Consider the following 22,697-nt stretch of genomic DNA (forward strand, 5'->3'; position numbering starts at 1 on the left):
TCTAATGCTGCGAGATCATCTAAAGCCAGGCCAAAATCAGATTCTCCCAAATGACCCAAAGAGGTCTTTTTACAGTTGCTTTGGTCTGATTAAGATCCAAACAAGCATCATAAATTATGTCATTAATTAGTTAAGCTTATGTTCTTAAATCTCTCTCACTCTAGAACAGTCCTCCTTCACCTTTTCAAATGCCATTGATTTACACACACAAAAACCATATCTGTTGTCCTAAGACAACATGTTCCACATTTTGGGGTTGCCTCATTAGAGAGGCCTTCTATATTACTTCTCTATCTCCAGTATTCCTATAAATGACCATAAACTCTACAGTCTTCATTAAATTCAAATACCTTTAGTGGCAATAAAACATTGTAAGTGATGCCACGTGCTTCAAAGTGCATCCCAGGTGAAGACACATGCAGTGAAACGAATGGTAGCGTCCCCCAAAAGTTATGTCCACCTCCAAATGCCAGAGCCTGTGAATATCACTTTATATGGCCAAAGAAGTGATTAATTGAAAGATCTGAAGAAGAACGTACCCTAGGTTACCTTATGTGTATACTTAGGCAGAGGAAGTTTGGGGATAGCCCCACAGATTCTAGTGAAGATGAAGCAGAGATTGGAGGGCTGTGGCCGCTAGCCCAGGAACCCCAGGGCAGCCTCCAGAAGCTGGAAGAGGCCTGGAATGAATTCTTCCCTTGGGTCCCCGGAGGGAGAAGAGCAGTGCTGGATTTCAGATTTCTAGCCTTGAGAATTCCGAGATGGTAAATTTTAGGGATGTAGGGATGGAACAGCCTGATGCCTTCATTGCCAAGTTCACCACAGACTTTCCTATGAATAGGTGCATTCACTAATGAGTGTGACCCGCATTAATTACTATTTAAGGGTAATGGAGTGGCGATTTCTGGACTCCTTCTCTCCTTCCTGCTTTATAAAGAGTTCTTTGCAGAGATGGACTTTTCATTAGCATTTTGGGTTCTTTGCTTATTTTAAAATGCAACTCATGCAGGAAACACTAAGGGTAGATATTTCATTCTCTCCTTTTATTTATTTATTTTTGGATAGATTTTATTTACTTCCTTGGGAGAGAGAGAGAGAATGGACAGAAGTGGGTAGAGGGGCAGAGGGAGAAGCAGACTTTCTGTTGAACAGGCAGCAGGACCCTGGACTTGATCCCAGCACCTGGGGACCATGACCTGAGTGGAAGGCATAGGCTTAACTGACTGAGCCACCCAGGGGCCTCACACTTCTTCCTTTTCATTGCTATACTCCCAAGTAAGAACTGTCCATGATAGCATTTTTTTTCTTTTTTAATTTTTAAGTCTTTAATTTTAAAAGAACAGCTTTAGGTTCACAGCAGAATTCAGTGTAAGGCACAGAGATTTATTTCCCTTAATACCATACACTCACACTCAAAGGCCTAGACTCTCTCACTGGTCATTACCCTCCACCAGAGTGGTGTACTTGTTACAGTGGACACATCAACACATTGTCTATCATATTTGTACATTGACACATCATTATCATGGAAAGTCCTTAGTTTAAATTAAAATTCACTGTAGGTGTTGGATGTTCTATAGGTTTGCATGAATACATACTGAGATGTATTCACCATTAGGGCATCATAAAGAGCAGTTTCACTGCCCTAAAAATCCTGTGTTTTACTTATTCGTGAGAGTCATTTAAATCCTTATTTGCATCATCGTCAATATCTATCTACTTTTCCCACTACACTCTAAACTTGGCGAGCGCAGAAAATCTGTGAACCTTCCTCACCGCCTACTCTGCGGGGTCTGCCACAGGGAAGGAGCACCCCTGACGTGCTTTTCATCAAGTCTTAGGATCCCTAAGAAATCCCAGAGCCCCAAGAAGAATGCAGAGCCAGGGAAACCACTTCGCCTTTCTCTCTGATCACAAAGAGGGGCGGGGCCGGGCGCAGGGGGCCGGGCGCTGGGGCGCAGGGAGGGGGGGGCCCACAGGGGGGCCCGGTGGGGGCCGGTCGGGCCCGCCCCTCTCCTCCCTCGCGCCTCCTCCCTCTCGGACCTCCGGGCCCGCGCGCACTGGGCTCCCCCGCGCCGGGTTTCCTGTTTAAGATGGCGTCCCCCGCAGCAGCGCAGGCCCGGAAACTTCTGCGAGACCTGATGCTTCGGCCCCCGCTGCTGGCGGCCAGGTCTCAGGTGAGCGCGCCCCGCGGCAGGAGCCCCGCCGCCCTCCTCGCCGCCGCCTCTTCCCTCCTGGCGGTGAGGGCGCGGCGGTGCGGGCGCTGCACCCCTGGAAGCGACGCGCGGAGCGGCGCCCGGGCGCACGGGGGACTCCCTAGTCCTCCCCTCGGGTGTGGCTCCGGGGTCCAGGGGGGCGACGCTGAGTCCTCAGCAGGGCTGTCGTCGGTTTCCCGGGCTCACGTGGAGAGCGCCGGCCCGGCACCTGGCGCCGAGCGGCCAGTCAAGAAGTTCCTTGGGCCGGGTTTTGGAGTCCTGAGGTTTTATTATCTGCTTTGTCAGTGGAGCTTTGGGAACGTCTTGACCCTTGAGCGCCTTTCTTAGGCCACGTGACGAATATTGCTAGATACGAACCCAGCCTGGTTGGTATTAGTAACTCATCTCCCTGAGGAACTTTCTACAGGGGGACTGCTTTGGCACACTTCAGCAAGCTGGAGTTGGTGAAGTGCGGGGGTCAAGGAGAAAAGTGGGAAATGCGCTCCCTTCTTTCAAGGAGCAGTCCGCCCCGTCACAAGCACGACATAGCATGAGCCCTGTCCACTTTCTTCTCCTTTATGGAGAATAGAAACCTAGGGGAGCCGGGTTGGGTGCTGAATAGCTCGCTGTTCGAGCTTGGCTTCCAGTGGATTTTACCTTCTCCAGAATGGTGAGAGTCGAAGTATTCAGAAGCCCTTTGGGGAGTTTTGAGTTGGTGATGACTCTTGGAGAAATCACTCAACTGCTCAATTTCTGATTCTCTGTAAATAACCTTTCCCCTTTGAACGAAAGGGCAGCGTGGGGCTGAGCCACAGAGAGTAAGGTCCTTGTTCATTTTTCCATTTTTAATGTATGAGAGGCAAATTATCACTCATGCAAATTTAACCAGGATATGCATAGTATAGTTTTTAGAAAAAGTAAAAAGATAGCTACTAATGATTTTTTGAGTTACTCTAAGCTTTGGCTAATTATAACACATGCAAGGTTTTTTTTTTTTTTCCCCCCAGCCTTCTCTTTTCATTTCCTGACTTCTCATTTCTCTGTTTTTGTTAATGTAAATTTAAAAGGTGCTAATATGTATTACTGTAATATCCTTAATAGGCACTTGACAGTATGGTGGGATAGCAAAAGGAATGGCAGGTTTGTCTAATTAAAATCACTAATAACTATTGTAATAGAGTCAGGAGAATACCTCCAGGTGATCAAGTCCTATTCATTATTTAAGTGTTACAAAAAACAAGAACTGTGGCGCTAACTATGAGTGTAGACTTGACTTGATGAGAAACATGGGGCCCAGGGCAGTGAAAACTCGAGCAAAGCAAGTAATTGTGCAGAGAAACTGAAGTGTTCAGCTGACCTGTGATTGGGCTTCCTGCCTAACCAGGAAATGGAAGCCTGAATACAGCACTGTAGGGAATCTGGTTGGAGATGGTTAGCTTTGGTTCCGTAAGAAGACTAGGTGAAAGGATCCATTACCTCACCCCATCTAGTAGCCTTGATTTACATTCCTTGCAGCCTATGTGTTATCCCGTAAATACATGGTTTCAAAGATGAGGATTTTTTTTTTTTTTTTTTTAGTTGGGAACAGTAGATAGTGTCCAAGTCACTATCTTGCAAGCTGGACATTAGCAAGCATCTAGTCTGACCAACTCATTTCACTGGTGGAAAAAAATCAAGGCCTAAAGAAGTTTAGTGACTTGTTCAAGGTTATTGTTTGTGGCAGAGTAGTTTAAGTTCCTATTACACCAGGCTGTTGCTTGGTGAGTATATAGGCTTCCTCATGTCAGTATTTAGTTTAGTCTGCATGCCAGATAGGAACTATATCACATCCAAGTTCTAGAACTACTGACACACGTTCATTATTTCTATTTAAGCATCCTAGAATTGACAATAATAGCTGAGCATAATAGCTCGTGACTTGTAAGGAACTTTTCAAATTCTTGGATAGTTCTTAGTATCTACTCCATCTGAGTCTCCTTTGATGTTGTGCCTACCTATTCCCTTGACTGTGCAAACATTACAATGCACATGACCCCCACCCTTTCCCCCACAAAACCTAAAAATCCTAAGTGTCTAGAAATCTGCTGCCATTCTTGACTCAGACCTACTTTGTATTGGACCTTGGGCCAAGCTGTTGTGTGTACAGAGGTAAAAGGTCTTGTTTCTGCTTTAGAGAAGTAGCTTTAACCACTCAGAAAGATACCCCTAGAATGATACTTTACTTACCACCTCCCATATTTAAGTTTAACATTTGACACTTATTCCCAAGGTTTCATGTCATTGACATTTTCTGTTTCCTCTGCTCTTGGCTTCAGTGTTTTGGCTTATGACTGATGTTATATTTTTAGAGGGCCCCTTTAGCCACTTATTTTACATACATTTTTTATTCAGTCTACATGGTGGACAGGATTCTTCTAGGTGCTGATATTTAGGGTTAGTGAATAAAGCAGGCAGAGTACATGACCACATCATACTTTATTTTCATAGGGGTGGGGAAGGGTTTGACTTTTCATACACAAACAGTAAGATGATTTCTAGCCAGGGACGAAGGCAAAGAAGAGAATTAAATAGGATCATAGGATGGAGAATAACAAGCTTAGCCAAGAAGATGAGTGTTGATTAGATGGTCAGGGGGAAACTCAGTTTGACAAAGAGGGGTTTTTAGTTTTGTTTTGGCCCAATTTTTTTATTGCAGTATAACACATGTATTAAAAATGTACATATTATAAGTGAACAGCTTGATGGGTTCTCACAAACTGAACATGCGCAGGTCACCAGAACCAGATAAAAAAAAAGCTTTAGTAGTAACCCAGAGGGCCTCCTCATGTTCCTACTCATCGCTACCTCCACCCTGGAAAGGATAACCAGTGCCCAGACTTATACCACCATTCCACGGTCTTGTTCCTTTTTGTACTTTCTGTAAATGGAATTGCACAATTTGGACTCACAGTCTTAACATTATGTTTATGAGATCCTGGAGGTGACTTTTGATGTTTGAGCTGAGAATTTAGTAACGAAAATTACCCAGCCAGGTGAAACTCTGGGTAAGAGTGTATAGGGCAGAGAAGACAGCAAGTGCAAAGACCTTGAGGTGTGAGGTCAGCATGTTCAAGTAGTTAAAGAGGGGAACATGGTGGTCCTAAGAGGCATCTGAGGTAGGTAGGGGCCAGATCAGGTAGGGATTTGCAGTGTCTGATAAGGAACTTGAAAGAGCCTAGAGTGGTTAAGTGACTTGCCCAAATTATTTGGCTTGTAAAAAAATAGTTGGTCTGAACCCCAGTCCTGGTTGCTGAAAACAAGGCATTTAATCACTGTACTGTGTACTTCTTATTATAGACCTAGTCTGGCTTTGAAACTTTTAGAGAGCGTGTTCTGTGAACTCAGCACCCCAGTCAAGATCTAACCCCTATTAGGGCTCTTTTCACAGATAAAGGACATGTTCCCATGTCCAAACTAGCCAGCTAGGAGAACAGGGTTTTGCGTTACATGGCAGGGTGATACAGCAAGGCACGGCCACAGTGGACACACGGACTGACACAGAGCCTGTTGTGTTGGTCATGTCTTAGGGGAAATCTTGGTCGAGGACACAGAGTTTAAAGAGCTCATGATAATTCTAAACCTGGTATTGTTGCCTCTTTATACATTTTCCCTCTCATAATGGCAGGGTGAAGTTCACAGAGCTGCCCTGTTGTGAGTGGAGCACAGACACTGTGGGAAACACTGTTATCAGGTCCGCACATGTAGAATCATCGTGTGGTTGTCCGTGAAGCCCAGAGCTGCTGTCCGGGAACTGAGAAAGGAGCGCATAATGTTGGACGCGTCTGCTTAGACGCGCACTCCTGCTGTTGTATACTTCAAAATGGATGGCTCCAGCTCAATTTTCTCCTCTTCCAGGAAGTAGGAGGAGAAAGATGGATGTGTGGCTTTTAGAAGTGAAGGCCTAAAGGTTCTGGGCAAGTCCTTAGCAGCCAAATGAGGCTGTGGAGGCTGCGTTGGAAGTTGTGACTCACCTATATGTGTCTTCTTGCCTCAAAGAATAAGTATTTTTTTTTTTTTTAAGATGAAGTACAGCTGCAATTTCTGCTGTTAGAAAAGGAAATCTATCTTAGATAATTTAGAAGCTAAACTATTGACCTGTGTGGGGAAGACCTTTGAGTGTCCCAAATTGGTTTTATTTACTGTAAATGAAACTTACCTTTTACCGGCCAGTGATGGAGTGCACACACCCTGAGTAGTGAGAATCTTGCTGCCCCCGTATCCTAGCCCAGTTCTGTAGGCACAATGCCCAGAAAGTCCCTGAAATAATATCTCAGATCTTGGGGAGGAAGAGAGATTATGTAAGTAGCCTCAGATCATTTAGGCTTCAATTCTCTTTACTACTCAGTGTGGAATTGTCACTTGATTTATCGCTTTCTGTTACTCGATGGAAATGTTTTGCCTGGAGAACTTGAGACACTTGTACACATTTGAGCAAATGGTAAAATCAATATACTAATGAAATTTTGGGAAATAATACTCAAGTTAGTCTGGTGAAGAAGATGGAGATGGGGAGGGCATTCCCGGTGGAGGGGGCTGCATGCAAAGACAGAGGGCAGAGAGAAGATGGGGAGTTCAGAGGACTCATTGCCCCTAGTCTGGTTCCGAGAAGGGAAAGAAAAGCAAGTGAGAAACTGAAGCGGAGGGCTGACGGTCATCTTTTAGGCAAATGAGGAAAGAGGATAGGCTGTAGAAAGCCTAGAACTCAGCGTGCATAGAACTCCATAACCAAAAAACTTGCCATTTAGTTCATTTTCTGAGTACTTAGGCTGTGCCCAGTGCTATTTAGTGTAAGCTCCCTGAGGTTGGAAACTATATTGATTTAGTTCTTCCCTGTAAATTCAGTGCTTAAGAGACTGCTGGACATATAGGTGCACCTTATTAGTGACCACAGTGTGACTGAGTGAATGCAGAAAGGAGATGCAGGGGCCTGCCCTCAGGGGGCTTAGAGTTTGGTGGCAAAATTGGCATGTAAACCAGTAATTGTACCAGGGGTTGTAGCTGCAATAGAGCTGTGAGCTGTGTTGCTGGTCTTCAAAGGCACTACTTCTTCCTGCATTGGGGCACCTGCTGTGCCCTCCCCTCTGACTCGCCATTCCCTCTGATCTCAGGTGGTGGTCCCTTCTTCCACTCGCCTCTCCAACTCAATGTTAAATCTTTTTTTTTTTTTTTAATTTTTATTTATTTATTTATCTATTTATTTTAAGAATTTATTTATTTGACAGAGAAAGATCACAAGTAGGCAGAGAGGCAGGCAGAGAGAGAGAGAGAGGAGGAAACAGGCTCTCTGCTGAGCAGAGAGCCCGATGTGGGACTCGATCCCAGGACCCTGAGATCATGACTTGAGCCGAAGGCAGTGGCTTAACCCACTGAGCCACCCAGGCACCCAACTCAATGTTAAATCTTCAGACCAGACTTTCTCTCATTATTTTATCTGATTCTCCCTCACGCTGCGGATTATGCTCTGCCCCTTACTTGCTTTCCTTAGCAGTTTATAACACTTTACCTGGCGGTTTACTCTGTGTGTGTGTTTGTGTATTTATTTATGGTCAATCTTCCTCGCTCTCCTCCAAGGAAAGCTTGTAAGCTCTGTGAGGCCAGGGATTTTCTTACACACCCCAGTTTCCCTGGCTGGCCTGACTAGGTCTGCAATAAGATGTGATGGTCCCAGTGAGTGGGTGGGGTACTCCGAGAATAGCAGAGGCAGGTAAAGTAATAACAGAAGTGGAGTGATGATGCCGATCATTGAGTCACGAGAGGAAGGAAGGGGATGTAGAAAGTCTGCTTGTGAGAGGCTTTCATAATAGGACCGTTCATTCCATATGTGCCCGAGACCCGGGCGGAGTGATGGCGCCGCATTATTTCTTTAAGCCTTGCGACAACCTGCAGAGAGGGTTGTACTGTCTTCATGATACATGTAAGGGAACGGGTGTCCAGGGGTCACAGAGTCATCTGCTTAAAATCACAGTGCCCGGGAGTCACCGGTCTCATGCTGACAAGCCACTTAGGCTATTGAAACATTAAGCTGTATTAAAGGGTCCTCTTGGGGCTGAACCGGCCGGTTGCACTGATGGCTTACGTTCCCTCCTCTCTTTGCCCTGAGTGGCAGGCACCTTTGGTCCTTTGGACTCATGCTGACTCAGGTGTACTAATCAGTGCTGCACGGTTGTCCTCTCCAGGCTCTTACCTGACTCTGTCCTCCCCTGCTTTAGAGTCTGGGAAACAGACTAACAGAGGAGGAAAGAGTATGAATTCGGCATTCAGATAGAACTAAGTTGAAATCCTGGGTCTGCCAGGTTCTTGCTTTGCAAGTTATTGAACCTGGCTGAACCTCTATTTATTGTTCTCTGAAAAGGAATAATTTGCATAGATGGTTACAAAGAGTACATTTGACATTATAATGATATAGTTGGCTCACAATGATTAATTCTTTTGCAATGAATTTGAAGCTAAATTTACTTTCATTTTTCTTAGGCTTTATTAAGCCAGAAACATTTTCCTTTCTCAGATCTGATAAACATGTATTGTTTGCTGCCATCTCAGGGTTAGGCACCAGCTTGGTGTTTCCATATGTTTTATTTCACTTAATCCTTGCAACAACCATATGAGACAGCAGTGATTATTTTTCCGTTTGCATCTGGGGAACTTGAGGCTTAGAGAATCCAAGGCCTGCCTCCTGGGCTCCAGCTGTTCATTACTGCACAGATGGCATGAAGTGAAGTTCTGTAGAGGCCCAAGGTAGCAACGGGGAAGGTCACATGGGGAGCTCGGTTGCACCCCCTGGATGTGGCTCGTTCTAGAAATGTTTGCACATGTTGGTGTTGACTTAGTAGTAATGGCTTCTAGACCTCATATGCATCAAAAATTTGGGGTGGGAGGCCACTTAAAGAATAGACCATAGTCAAAACATGTACCAAAGGGATAGACAGATGCGTGCTTCGCTGTCTGCCCAGCTACAAAGCACTACCTGGAGGGTTTCAGGAGTGCTGAAGCATCTGTGAAATGGCATTGCCCTTGCAGGTGGGCTTTGGGGAATGCTAATGGAGGATGAACTGGTGTTCTGAGTTCAGACTTTGATCAGGGTGCTGATATGATGGCCAGCTTTTACCTCTTTCTAGAAATGGTTAAAAAAAACTACAGCACCAGTCATGAAGGCATACATGCCTCATGTTTAACTCTGAAATTTATTTTTATTTTAAAATTGGAGTGATTTGATGTAATATATCAGTTGTTCCTGGAGACCTGGCAAAGCGTTAGGAGTGGGTCTCTGTAAGTGCGGGACCCAAGTGGGGGTGGGATGTGGGTCTGGAATCTCTTTTCCCACCACTCTGCACTTCTTGTGCTTGATCCGTTTCCATATGGGACTGTCTGAGTCCCAGAGTTTTGACTCGTGGGCACTGAGGAATTTCAGGAGGGATTTTGAGATGTCTTGTGGATTTTGAGGTGGGGGACGTAAGCAGGGGCAGGCACCATTCTGCTGGTCCTGGTGGGTCTGGTAGTGGAGTTGAGGTTTATTCTTAAGGGCAGTGGGGAGTCACTGAAGAGTTAGATAGTGAGGCGATGGGGCAGTTTTATGCGTTAGCATACCCTTTCTGCCTAGAGGATGAAGAGGGTTAGAGGAATCCAAACAAGGTGATTATTTGGGGGACTGTTGAGCTGATTCAGTGGCAGTAATGATTATGTCAGGAGACTGGCTAAATCAGGACTGGGATCAGACTGCCTTCGTCTAAGTCTTGCCTTTAACACTGATAATTTTTGTGATCTGTAACAATAATAAATTTTTTAAAGATTTTATTTATATATTTTAGAGAGAAAGAGAGTGTGTGTGCATGTGCAAACAGAGGGAGGGACAGAGGGAGAGGGACAGAGAGAGAATCTCAGGCAGGTTCCGAGCTGAGTGTGGGACCTGACATGGGTCTTGATCCCACAACCCTGAGACCATGACCTGAGCCCAAAGAAGGAGCTGGATGCTTAACTGACTGTACCATTCAAGTGCCTCCGTGATTACATATTTTATTATAAGATTAGCTTTTTCTCATTTCAGACTTTTTTTTTTGCACACTTGTGATTGACAGGTTTCTTTCTTTCTTTTTTTTTTCCTCTGATACATAAAATGGGAGAAGACAGGGGCTTGAACCAAACTTAGGGTGACTGCATAATTTATAGTTTATTGCCAAATTGGGATACCTTGAGAGCGAATGTGAGCACTGTGAGTAACTATACTAGGGCAGCAGGTATAACAGAAACCAAGACTGTCTCTGGAAAACTCTAACTGAATTGGACTGAATGTTGGTAATGGGGATAGAAGAGAAAGATGGGCAGAAGATTATTAAAGCAGTAGACTGGACAGGGGCCACCATTTCCATGCTGGGTCCCCATTACTGGCTTTTCTTTATCCTGTGCTGAAAGCACCACGGTGATAAAGGCTGTTTACCATCCCTGAGTGGAGAGGGTGTGCGGAACCACTCTAGTTAAAAAATATCTTGCTTATCTTTGCTCCTAGAACCATGTACTTTGTCCCTGTGCCTAAGTGTTCTCTGAACTCTTTGTTATGGCCCCGGGAAAGGAACATGTAAATAAAAGAAGAGAACTCAAAAGCCCCTAAATCCTTACCAAGCACATGTTTCTAAGACTGAGTGCCTTGAGAGTGACACATTTCCCCATCCCCAAGCCCCAGGCCTTTTGGGGCTTGGTGATGTTAATAACATCATGGTCTTGTTGAAATGGTGCAGTTTGGCTTAGTTATTTCCTTCTTGCTCTCTGGCTTGTGTGAGCGGTTCTGTTGCTTCTTGAGTCTGCTTTAGTTAAGGAGACCTGCTTGGATGTATCTCCAGGAAAATAAAAGGTTTATTGAAAGAGAAATGGACTAGAACTCAAGACCAGTCTTCCTTGGTGTTGGCTCTTCCGTGCCTTTTCCACTCATCGTGGTTACATCTCTTTATAACTTCCACCTGCACAGGTTTTTTTTTTAGAATTTTATTTAAATTCAGTTAATTAATATATAATATATTATTAGTTTCAGAGGTAGACTTCACTGATTCATCACTTGCCTGTAACACCCAGTGCTCATTACATCATGTGTCCTCCTTAATGCCCATCCCCCAGTTACCCCATCCCCACACTCACACCCATCTCCCCTCCAGTAACCCTCCGTTTGTTTCCTATAGTTAAGAGCCTCTTATGGTTTGTCTCCCTCTCTGAATTTGTCTAATTTTATTTTTCCCTCCCTACCCCTATGATCCTCTGTTTTGTTTCTTAAATTCCCCATGAGTGAGATCATGTGATAATTGCCTTTCTCTGGTTGACTTATTTCGCTTAGCATAATAACCTTAAGTTCCATCTATGTTGTTGCAGATGGTAAGATTTCATTTTTTTGTGGCTGAATAATATTCCATTACACACACACACACACACACACACACACACACCACATCTTCTTTATCCATTCATCTGTCTATGGACTTCTGGGCTCTTTCCATATTTGGGCTATTTTGAACCCTGCTGCTATAAACATTGGGGTACCTGTACTTGATTTAGATTGTTCATTCCCATGCCTACTATAGCCCCATATCTCCCAAACATCAGCCAGCTTCTGTCTCCCAGGATGTTGTACTTCTAATAAGAAAATCTTATTTGTCTAGCTCATCCTTTTGTATTCAGGTTTAGATCACTGACCAGCTGAAAGAGTGACTATTTTGTATAAGGTGTCTTCCTCCATCCTACAGCACATGGCTGAGGTGGGGAGGTCCTAGGAACAGCACCATGGCTGCCCCAAGTTGCAGAGCTCAGAGTGCAGCGTGGAATGGGGAAGCCTGATCTCTAGAGCATCACGTCATTTTCCATCCTTCATGATCTGCTGCTAACCCATCTTGTTTTCTCCAAGATCACATGTTCACGGTTGCTTTTTCCCCTTTTTCACATTTCCAACTTTCTGAAGATTTTCTTCCTATTTACCTTTTTGATTTGTATTGGACTACTTTACCAGACTTGAAGGTGGTGGCAGTGGGACTTGTTTTAGACTGTTTTCTCATGATTAAAATGAAAAGTATTTCTCAGGAAGAAACTATTAAATGGGAAAATGGGGTATCATGAGAAGTCAGTTCATTTATCCAAAATAGCCAAACAAAATAGCCAAACAATTTCTAAGATATATGTAGAAAGTGGGCTTCATACAGGCCCAGAACACTTCTTCAGCTTTGCTTGAAACAATATTGTGAGTTGAAGTACTCAACTTATCTTGGCTTATCTCCACTTCATGCTTCCCAAAGAGGATTTGTTTGGGTCTTTTTGCCACCACTCAATAATGAGCTTCTTATTGGGCAGGGCTTCCTTTAAGCTGCCTGCACAGGCTACTGGTTCCCATATCAGTCCCTGGTGCAGTCAGCTGGAACTCAGGGGGCAGGGTTCATTTCATTCAGACCCATGGTCTTGTGAAAATTATTTACATATTTTATTTGTAAGACACACGTTTCTTTACCCACATTTCAACATCTCTGAATTCCAAATATATTTTATACTTGTGTCATAGATTGATTTGCACATTTTTCCCAGTGCTACATAAAAGTGGTACAAAAAACTGTTGGTGGTTAAGTTTGATGAAATTACCCTGTGCCTGAGTTTCCTCAACTGCAAAACGGGGAGAGTTACTGTACTCACCTCCTACAGTTGCACTGAGCATTAACTGAGCTCATGCACACCATCTTAGCACTGTGCCTTAAATTATCAGTAAATATTAGTGATTGGTTTGGGGATTATTATTGCAAACTAGAATCAGAAAGGTTCTATTTTCATAGGTCTTTCCCTACCATTCCTCTAAATCCCCTCAGTGCCTCAGTTTGCAAGGAAGATGAGCAGTGGCAGCCCAGAGTAGAGAATCAGAAGAGTCAAGGTAGGCAATGATATGATAGGAGAGAGAGGCTCCTTGTGGTGCCTTGTGTGTGCTCAGGAATAGAGGAATAAAATAAACTCTTGGGTAAAGGACTTTCTTGACCTTACCACCGATTGCGAGATTTTTAGTTTTATCAGAAAATACTACTTTTTGCCAGATCAATGGGGATCTCTTCACATTTGTATAATGAAACTCTGGTATCTTTTGCTTATTGCTCTCATCTTCTGATTCTGCTCTCCTAATTGCTATCAAGATGCTAGAGTTAAAACTGTCTGGACTTTGAAGGACTTACTTGGGATATCTTACCTTTGAAAAGGGGAGGAAAACCACATTTAGTATGTACTCTCATTCCAGCCTTAGGGCTTATGTAGGCCTTAAATAAGTAATATAAAGAAAGCTGAAAGTTATTAATTATTTTTGATTAAGGAGATAAACTATTAATAAGGAGTGTTTCTTTGTTATGATTCACAACTCTTTTTAAAGCGATGTATCATTAAACCTGAAAACCAACAATACAGGGAAAAGAAGAATGAATTTTTCAGTTGTTAACACTTTAATAATTAGCATGAAAAAATAAATGTGCTATTTGGCTAATTAGGAGAGCTAGATAAATTTGGGATAGTGAAGTTATAAACTGGTTACCCTCACTAATTTAAAAATGACGAAGAAAGGTTGAATGACTAAGTGTTGAGTAGTCTCCTTTGAAATGGAAGCAGAAGTCTTATGATTGGTCATTTGGAGAGGCCGAGCCTTAGGGTATAGATTCTGACACCAATTCAGATGGGTTTTCTAACACCACCAAGTGATTCTCCAACATCATTGGGTGTCCTATAATTCATCTCCATTCTGACATTGTTTACCGGAAATAACCTCAGATCCCACATGTTAAGGACTTAGTCCTAAAACCGCTAGCTCCTGGCTCCCTCTGCCAATCTCAAGTCCAGATTGTCTCCTGTGCTTCTGACGAAACATAGATTAGAGGTTCCATTGGTTTCCCCCACCTCAGGTTCCATCAGTTTCCTAGAGCAGTTTATAGAATTTAGAGAAACATTTTACTTACTAGATTACTACTGGTTTATTACAGGCTATAACTCAAGAACAGCCAGGTGGAAGAGATGACTAGGGCAAGGTATGTGAGTAGAGTTGAACAGCTTCCATGCACTGAGTGCACCACTGTCCCCAAAACTCCATGTGTTCACCAACTGCAAAGCTCTCAGAAGCCCATAGGTCAGGCATTTTTCTGGAGACCTTATACCTTGGCGTGATTGATTAAATCTCTGACCACTGGTGATTGAACTTGGTCTCCAGACCCTCCCACCTCCCCTAAGAGGGATTGGACTGAAAGCTCTAACCGTCTGATCACTTGCTTGGTTCCCCTAGCAACCAGCGCCCATCCTCAGGTGGGGTCCAAAAGTCACTTGGTGCACATAACAAGAAGACACCTTTATCACTCTCATCACTTAGGACCAGGATTTTTAGGAGCTCCACACCAGGACCATGGATGAAGTCCAAATACGCATTTCTTACTATGAATCATGATATCACAGGTACTTTTAGGATTGGAGTACCAGATCCAAAACTCCTAGCAGGGCATATTGTGAATTTAATGGATGCTTTCTTTTTTGTCTGGTAAAGGTTTATGGTGAGGCTTTTATGAGTGGTATAAAATTGATTTTATAACTATATTTTATATAAAATATAATTTTAATGTGAGGGAAAACACACACAGTTAAAGCTTCAGATAGAGATGAGAGAAAATTATTAAGTTTCCTTTTCCATTAAAGGGCCATGTGTGAGTATGACATTTCATTTATCTTAATATTGACAATATATCAATAACGTTATGTTTACTGCAATCCACAAGTTCCAGTATTTCTTTCTTGAAGATATTTTGTTCTCTGCTACAGGATGAATCTATTTCCCCACACATACTTCAAAGGCTTTTTTAATAGGTCAGAAAAGAATCCCTTTACTGGAACTTTGAAGTTCTAAATAAGCAATATTGTTGTAATTTAAGTAAAATTAATTATGAATGCAAAGCAGTGTTTTTGTGATTGAATTTAGGATGTTAAGGGAAGTAGCAAAGGAACTGCATTTTCGATTCAAAATTTGACCCTGCAAATGCCTTTTATGTCTCTGAAACCTTGGTTTTGCTTACCAAGTTTCTAAAGGTTCTAAAAATACAAATGTGTATATATTTTTAAAAATTTTTATTATTTACTTTGTTATTGTGGTAGAATATGCACAACATAAAATTGCCATTTTACTCATTTTGAAGTGTGTGTCTTTGTGGCGTTAAGTGCATTCACCTCAAGTAAGTGCTCTGCAGCCATTGCCACGATCCAGCTCCAAGAACTTTTCCATCTTCCCTAACTGGAATTTGGTACCCATTACATACTAGCTCCCCCTTTCCCTCCTCACCAGCCCCCTGCAAACTACCATTCTTTCTGTGTCTGTGAATTTCACCACTCTAGGGACCTCACATAAGAAAAATCACACCACGTTTGTCCTTTGTGACTGGCTTAGTTCATTTAGCATACTGCCCTTAAATCTCATCCATGCATAGCAAGTGCCAGAATTTCCTTCCTTTTTAAGGCTGGATTATATTCAACTGCATGTATAAACATATGTAACATTTTGTTGCTCCATTCATTCATCCGTGGACACTTACGTTGCTTTCACCTTCTGGCTATGGTGAATAATGCTATTGTGAGCTGCTATATTTTATGTTAATGCTCTTCAAAGTAGAAATGTTGTCTGGTGTATAGTTTGAGCTACATTTCCTGTTTCCCATGTCTGGTTAAAATGTTTAAGAAATACCTTTACTGTTAATATTCTACTAAATATTCATATTCTTTTATTCTTCCAGTGAGTATTTGTTAAATGCGTAATAGGCACACTTATTAGGCCCTGGAGAATGGTGGGTTGGTAGGAAGCTTGGGCTTATGAGGTTGCTGCTGCCTTTAAGGAACGTATATAGGCCAGTGCGGTGGATACCACTGAGAAATGGGCAGTTTAGGGAGAGGTGCATGGTGCTTTTGAGAGCTCCGCAGGGCTCTCTGGAATGTAGCTGTAGCGTTCCTCTGGAACTCACCTACACAGGGGCTGTTGATGGTGTTTGTTCGGATAACCTGAAGTTGAGTACATGCCAGAATAGACTCCAGACATTTTCCAAGCACATCTCTTGCGTGAGTCTGGTGTCATGTCTTGAGCAGGATTGTCTCATTGAGTTCTTACAGTGACCCCGGGAAGTAGGTGTTCTTATTGCCCTCACCAAGCCTATTTTAAAAAAGCAGACTGGTTCAGAGACTTTATACACAGAGCTCTTGTCACAGCTGTTGCCCCACATAACTCCTTGGGTTGCCACTCAAGATTGTTCTGTTCAGTTGTGCCTGTCACAGGTTGGATGGTGTCCCTTCCAAAAACAAATTTCTCCTTTCACGGCTTAAGCTTCTGTACCTCAGAATGGGATCTTATTTCCAGATAGAATCTTTACAGAGATTATCAAGTTAACTGAAGTTGCTGTGGTGGGCCCCAATCCAGTAAGACTGGTGTCCTTATAAAAAGGGGAAATTGAGATTCAGAAATGCTGGTAGGGAGAACGCTTATCTGAACATGAAGAGATCATGGTGATGCTTCTACGAGCCATGGAACACCAAGGGAGGCCAAAAAAGCACCAGAAGCGAGGGGAGAGGCATGGAACAGGTTCTCCCTCACAGCCTCAGAGGGAGCCAGCTCTGATGATGCCTTGTTCTTGGAACTTTGAGATAAAACATTTCTTTTAAGCTCCACTGTTTGTAGTGCTTTGTTCTGACAGCCAGAGGAAGTAAATATAATGCCTTTTGGTGTTGTGTGGTATGCAAGTTTCTTGACTCACCTTGAGCTTTTCCACCTGGACCCTTTTGGCATCTCTGAGCTTTCCTAGAGATGCACATCTTTTATAGCTCCTTGGAAAGCCAGCTCATGGACCATGAGTAGAAGTTGTCTTTCTTTATGCTTCATATGCTTGTTTTTGAATCAAACCTTGTTTCCCACTACATTATTCACTAGTGCTCGTTTGAGAAGCTCTGACCATTTCCGAAAGTAAGATCAATTTAAAGCAAGAAGAGTTGCAATTGAGAGAAGGATATTCCAGGGAATAGAGTGTAAGCTCTGATACCACCTCCTAAATAGGAATTCTAGAAGCATTTTGAACTGCAGCAAGAAATTGAAATAAATACAGAGTCTTACTTAGATGTGTCAATTCTGGTATTTTTCATGTAGCTTAAGTGGAAAACAAACCTCATTATTTTTTGGTCTCACCCTGCTCTTAACCATTCTCTATTCAGACAGCTCATCCAAGGTTAAACAAAAAAATTGCATTTTAAAATTTAGGTACAGGCCTTTTAAAAAACAGTTACATAACTTAATCCAGCTGATTTTGTAATCAGAAGCATAACACCAGGCACTGTTTTTCTTCAGTCCTATAAAGTTGAAATTTAAGAATAATCAGCATGCAATCAAAAGCTGATTATAAGTGAACAATAATGAACATAAAACTGAAATCAATTCTGAGGGTTATAATGAAAGAAAAAAAGGAGTAATAGCAGTAGTTGAAAAAGGAAAGTAATAAAAAGAGGTTATGCTAATAGGCAAATAGTGGATGAAAATCAGTCAGCAACAATGTTCCATGGAATTCTCAGAGACTTTGGGGGAGAATAGGAGAAACGGAGATTATAAGAGAGTAAAAATGTATTTACTTCTATAGACTTACTGCCACAGAAGAAGTCATCTAGGAAAAGTCCTCGTGAGTTCTAGGAATGAATCACATCTGGTTCTAGATGCTGGCAGGTGGCGTGGAAAGAAAGGGTTCAGTTGTATCCGATCCTAGCCCACTGATCAACGTGTGGCTTCAGGTAAGATACTCAGCTTCTTTGAGATTCAGCTTGCTCCTTAAACAGTTTAACATTTACTGTACCTTGGCTACATACCAGGAATTACGCCACGTGCCGGGTGCATACACAACATGGCTACTAAAGCAATGTGTCCCAGAGCGCAGAGAGCATCCCATTGGCACTAGCAAGGCTAGGTGATACAGGGAGGCAGCATCAGATATCAGCGAATCACCGAGTGAGGAAGTGACTCTTTTAAATATCTTCAAATTGTTCAGATTTCATCAGGGAGAATTTTCGGTCCAGTGCCAGTGTGCTTTTAAGATCTTCAGCTCAGGAATTTTTTCCTGCACTAGCCAGAGCTGAATCCCTCTTATTTTTAGACTGTATTGGTGTTACCTTCTACCCAGGCAAACAACATAGGTAGTTGTTTAAAATAAAGATCCTTAATAAGATATGTGGTTGGTTAACCACATAAAGCAATTGTATTTTACGGGTATAGCAAGAATTGTGTGTAAGCAGTTGTCATTTGGAAATCTTTGGACTAGAGTCGCCTTTAAATTTCTCTCAGTTTGTGTTTCCTGGTAGGAGATAGTGAAAGAAGGGTTCATGTGAAAGTGATTTTTGGGGGGAGGTATTTCCAGGAAAATCTGAAAGGGGATCAGGGAAGTTGAACCAGTAGGAGAAGCAGGATAAGGAGGGTGTGCTATTCAGCTGAGACTCAAGGAGGGCAAGTTCGCTTTTATTCGACAGGGCAGACTGGACGTGGTGTATGCATGTGGCACCCTAGAGTTTTCGCAGTGGGGGCAAGGGAGTTGGGGTATTTATACATCCTTATCTCTTTCATCAGGTTATAAATTCCCAGGCACTTGTGGTTCTTCATACTCAAGGGGAAGTTGGCATCAGCACCCCAAGACAAAGGGCCACATGAGCTGGCTGCTGGGGGTGGGAGACACAGGAACCATGTGGAGGGATCTGAGGTCCTGTGGGTGGAGCAGGTCTGTTGCACCTGCAACAACCTGCTGCAGGTCTGTCGCAAGTGACAGGTAAGCCACTTGTGAGGCTTGTGCATTGGAGATTTGGTTTAATCCTTCGTGTCTTCGTTCCCTCATCTAGGTTTTAGAGTAGCAGTAGGAGGGACACCTGGGTGGCTCAGTGGGTTAAGCCTCTGCCTTCAGCTTGGGTCATGATCTCAGGGTCCTGGGATTGAGTCCCACATCGGGCTCTCTGCTCAGCAGGGGGCCTGCTTCCCCCTCCCTCTCTGCCTGCCTCTCTGCCTACTTGTGATCTCTGTCTGTCAAATAAATAAATCTTAAGAAAAGAATGTAGATTTAGAATAGCAGTAGGAAAACTTTCAAATTCTTCTCTGAAATTCTAGAATGTGAGAATGGTTAGGCCTCTCTGATGTCATCTCTTATATGATAAAGCAGCTGAGTTGCAGAGAATTTAAACGTGGAAAACCATTTGTGCCGCCTGGGTCATAGCAGGAACTTGAATCCCAATCTTCCGACTCCCATTCCAGGACATTTACAGTTTCAAATTCAGGTGACGTAAATGTGTTTGGGTCTTCAGATATGTTTTGTTTTTGATGCAGACTCAGTGGTTTGTCTCTTCATGGCCTCGCTTGGCTTTTAAGCTTTTCTGAGTTAGGAACCATTTGAGATTCTGCAAAGAGATATTGAACATTTGGTTTAATATTCCCATGGACTTTGGCCTAATAAATCCTAGCTGAGCTTTTCTATCTATCTGCATTAGAAAGATATTTCTCTCAAAACTTGGTATTTTGGTGAAACGAGTTTAGGTATTTTTGTTGTTGTTCAGAGGCTTTCTTCTTACCGGTCTGGAGTGTAATGGACCACGGGAACCTGGAGAGTGTATGAATCGGTGATAGTCTCCCTAACATTTATAGCATGTTGATCAAATAAAAGTTGCTGAAATGGGTTCAGGTGGTTGGTGATAATAGGTATGTTTCTCTCAGCTTCCATTCTGTGGTTCTTTTAGGAAAAAAGAATTGATGCTCAAGTTTCCTTGGACTGTTTAAAGAATCCCACATAGAGATTGTACTTCTCCTTTAACAGTGATTTATAGAATCTTAGGAGGAATTTTGAAAAGAATGCAGTCCTAACGCAGAAGGCAGGACCATTTTGTATGGGCAGTGAAAACTTGTTTATGGTCACTGGGACAGAAATCTGTGGGTTTTCTTTTATACTACGTTATGGCTGTTACATGGACTCAAATTGGTCTTTTAAAGACTATTTGCATTCACCTCCAGTAACAAATACCATAACTAAGACTACAAAGCAGTAAGTATGGTTTGGTGGGTATGGGCTCTGGGTTGTGGGATGGGGGAGATAAGGAGAGGTTGATAAAAGGATATAAACTTTAAGATTTAAACATGAAAAAGGTCTGAGGGTCTACTTATAACATGGTGATTATAGTTGATAACCCATGTATTGTATAATTGAAATTTGCTAGGAGATAGAATTTAAATTTTATCACCTCACCCCCCCCCCAAAAAAAAAAATGTATGTACGAGAAGAGGTGGAGAGTGATGTGTTAACTCATTTGATGGGGGGAATCCTTCCACAGTGTTTCTATATATCCCATCATTACATTGTATACTATAAATATCTTAATGGTTTTATCAGATCTCAATAAAGCTAGGGAAAAAAATAAATATTAAGCAATAGAAGGGCGAACCATACAACAAAGAAAATATAGGCACAAGGACCTGGGTTCTAATCTTGACCCTGACCTTACTAGCTCTTGTGTCCCCAGCAGGGAACTTAAACTCTCAAAGCTTCATTTTCCACCAGTGTCAGTAGAGGAACCTCAGTGGGGCGGAGGCGGGGAGCTGTGTGGAGACCTACGGAGGTGAAGACTGCGGGGCCTACAGGAAGCGCTCAAGAAATGGCGGTGTTGGTGATGGCGCTTGGAGGACTAGTGGTTTTGCTAGGAATGATAACAATACCTTTTGTCTTTTTGTTTAACCGAACATATTCATAATCGATTGTTTTACATATGGGCATGCTGTGAGGGTGGAGTAAATGATACGCTTTCCTCAAATAGCAAGCTGACTAACTTAGGATAAATACCACATACCTACAAGTTTGGCAAGGAAGACTCATTCTGGTGGTATTCTCTCTGGATCCTCAAAAGCGTGTCTTCGAGAGTGAACTGGGTACCATACTGCATACAAACAACCTTCAGGTTTCCTCTTCCCTCCACTCTGGGCCTCATTCTCTTTTTTCCTCCTGTGCGTGGACTCCGCATGCAAACACAGTCTCCCGTGTTCGTACTGCTTGATCTAGGAGGTCCCCCTCAAACACTGGACTTACACGTTCATGTATGTTTTCACATTATGTTTCCTCTGCTGGAAATGGGCTTTTCCCGACATATCTCCTTACTATCGTCAAGATTTAGCCCAAATGGTACTTCTTATAATGCTTCCTGTGTTTTCTGCTATTATCACTCTCCTACCCCCTCCAGCGGTGAGTCTCTTTCGTCTTTGCATCTCTAGCACCTAACACAGGAAAATTCTATAGAGTGAGTATGTCGAATTGCTGTTTAGCAAAGGGTTACAGTTAACTGAAGGTAAGGAATTTGCTGCTTTTGGTGGATAGTTATTAACTTTAAATATCTGGTGTGGGAGAGGACGCCTGGGTGACATAGTTGGTTATGCACCCTACTCTTGGGTTCAGCTTGGGTCATGATCTCAGGGTCAGGGTCGTGGGATCAAGCCTGGCATCAGGTTCTGTGCTCAGCGGGGAGTCTGATTGAGACTCTCTCTCCCTCTCCCTCTGCCCCTCCCACTCATTCTCTTTTTCTCCCTCAAATAAGTAAAAAAATCTTTAAAAAAATGAACGACATCATCAGAACTTGAAAAGTTGAGGGGCATCTGGATGGCTCAGTCAGTTAAGCCTCTGCCTTCGGCTCAGGTCATGATCTCAGGGTGCTAGGTTTAAGCCCCATATCAGGCTCCCTGCTTGTTGGGGAGCCTGCTTCTCTCTCTCCCACTCCCCCTGCTCTCTCTATCTCTCTCTGTCAACTAAATAAAATCTTAAAAAGAAAAAAAAAGAACTTGAGAAGTTGAAAGAATAATTCTCTTTCTCATTTAATAAAAAAAATGCCCATGAATAACATTAAAAATTTGATAGAGAAAAAAAATCAGATACTGCTTGCAAACATTTTCCTCCAGCCTCCCCCAGCCCCCACCATGTGAAAAACCAATTATTTCATCTGTTTACCCAAGGAACCCTTTGATAAGTGTGAGTTGGAATAAATTGTAATGGAGAAGTTAAGTGTTGATGGTTTAATATGTGTTCTTGATTTTCAGGCCTGGGGAATTTTGTGCCTCTAGCTGGTGCATCTTTACTGTTTACAGCCTGCAGAATGCTTTTCAGTTAGAATTTAGTATACTAAATGGCAGCCTTGCCAATAAAATGGCCAAAGTTGGAAAGGATTTTGGTTCTAATGCAAGATCCGCTTCATAGAAAACAGACTATTTGAATCCTTTTTTGGTTCATGTTGTTGTCCTGATCCTAATGTTGTGTTTAGTTTTCGGAGTTTACTTGGTGGCTCCTGAGGTTTCCATTTATTCTGTGGTATGAAATGAAAGAACTAATGACTCAGTGAGATAAACTGTCTGAGGGGGTGGCAGAGCCAAAACCTAGTCTTTTTTAAAATATTTAATTTGTTTGGGTGTGA

General features: G+C 42.7%; 1 protein-coding gene across 1 annotated transcript in view; it reads left to right on the forward strand.

Moving 5' to 3' along the window:
• Positions 1-2,038: 2,038 nt before the first annotated feature.
• The window catches only part of SUCLG2 (succinate-CoA ligase GDP-forming subunit beta), a 275,266-nt gene continuing 254,607 nt past the window's right edge, over positions 2,039-22,697 (forward strand). The window contains exon 1 of the mRNA XM_044253200.1: positions 2,039-2,177. Coding sequence (XP_044109135.1) covers positions 2,094-2,177 — 84 coding nt within the window. The 5' untranslated portion in view covers positions 2,039-2,093. The remainder of the gene's footprint in view (positions 2,178-22,697) is intronic.

This window comes from Neovison vison, chromosome 6 (assembly GCF_020171115.1).
Source record: "Neovison vison isolate M4711 chromosome 6, ASM_NN_V1, whole genome shotgun sequence".
Classification (NCBI taxonomy): Eukaryota; Metazoa; Chordata; class Mammalia; order Carnivora; family Mustelidae; genus Neogale; species Neogale vison.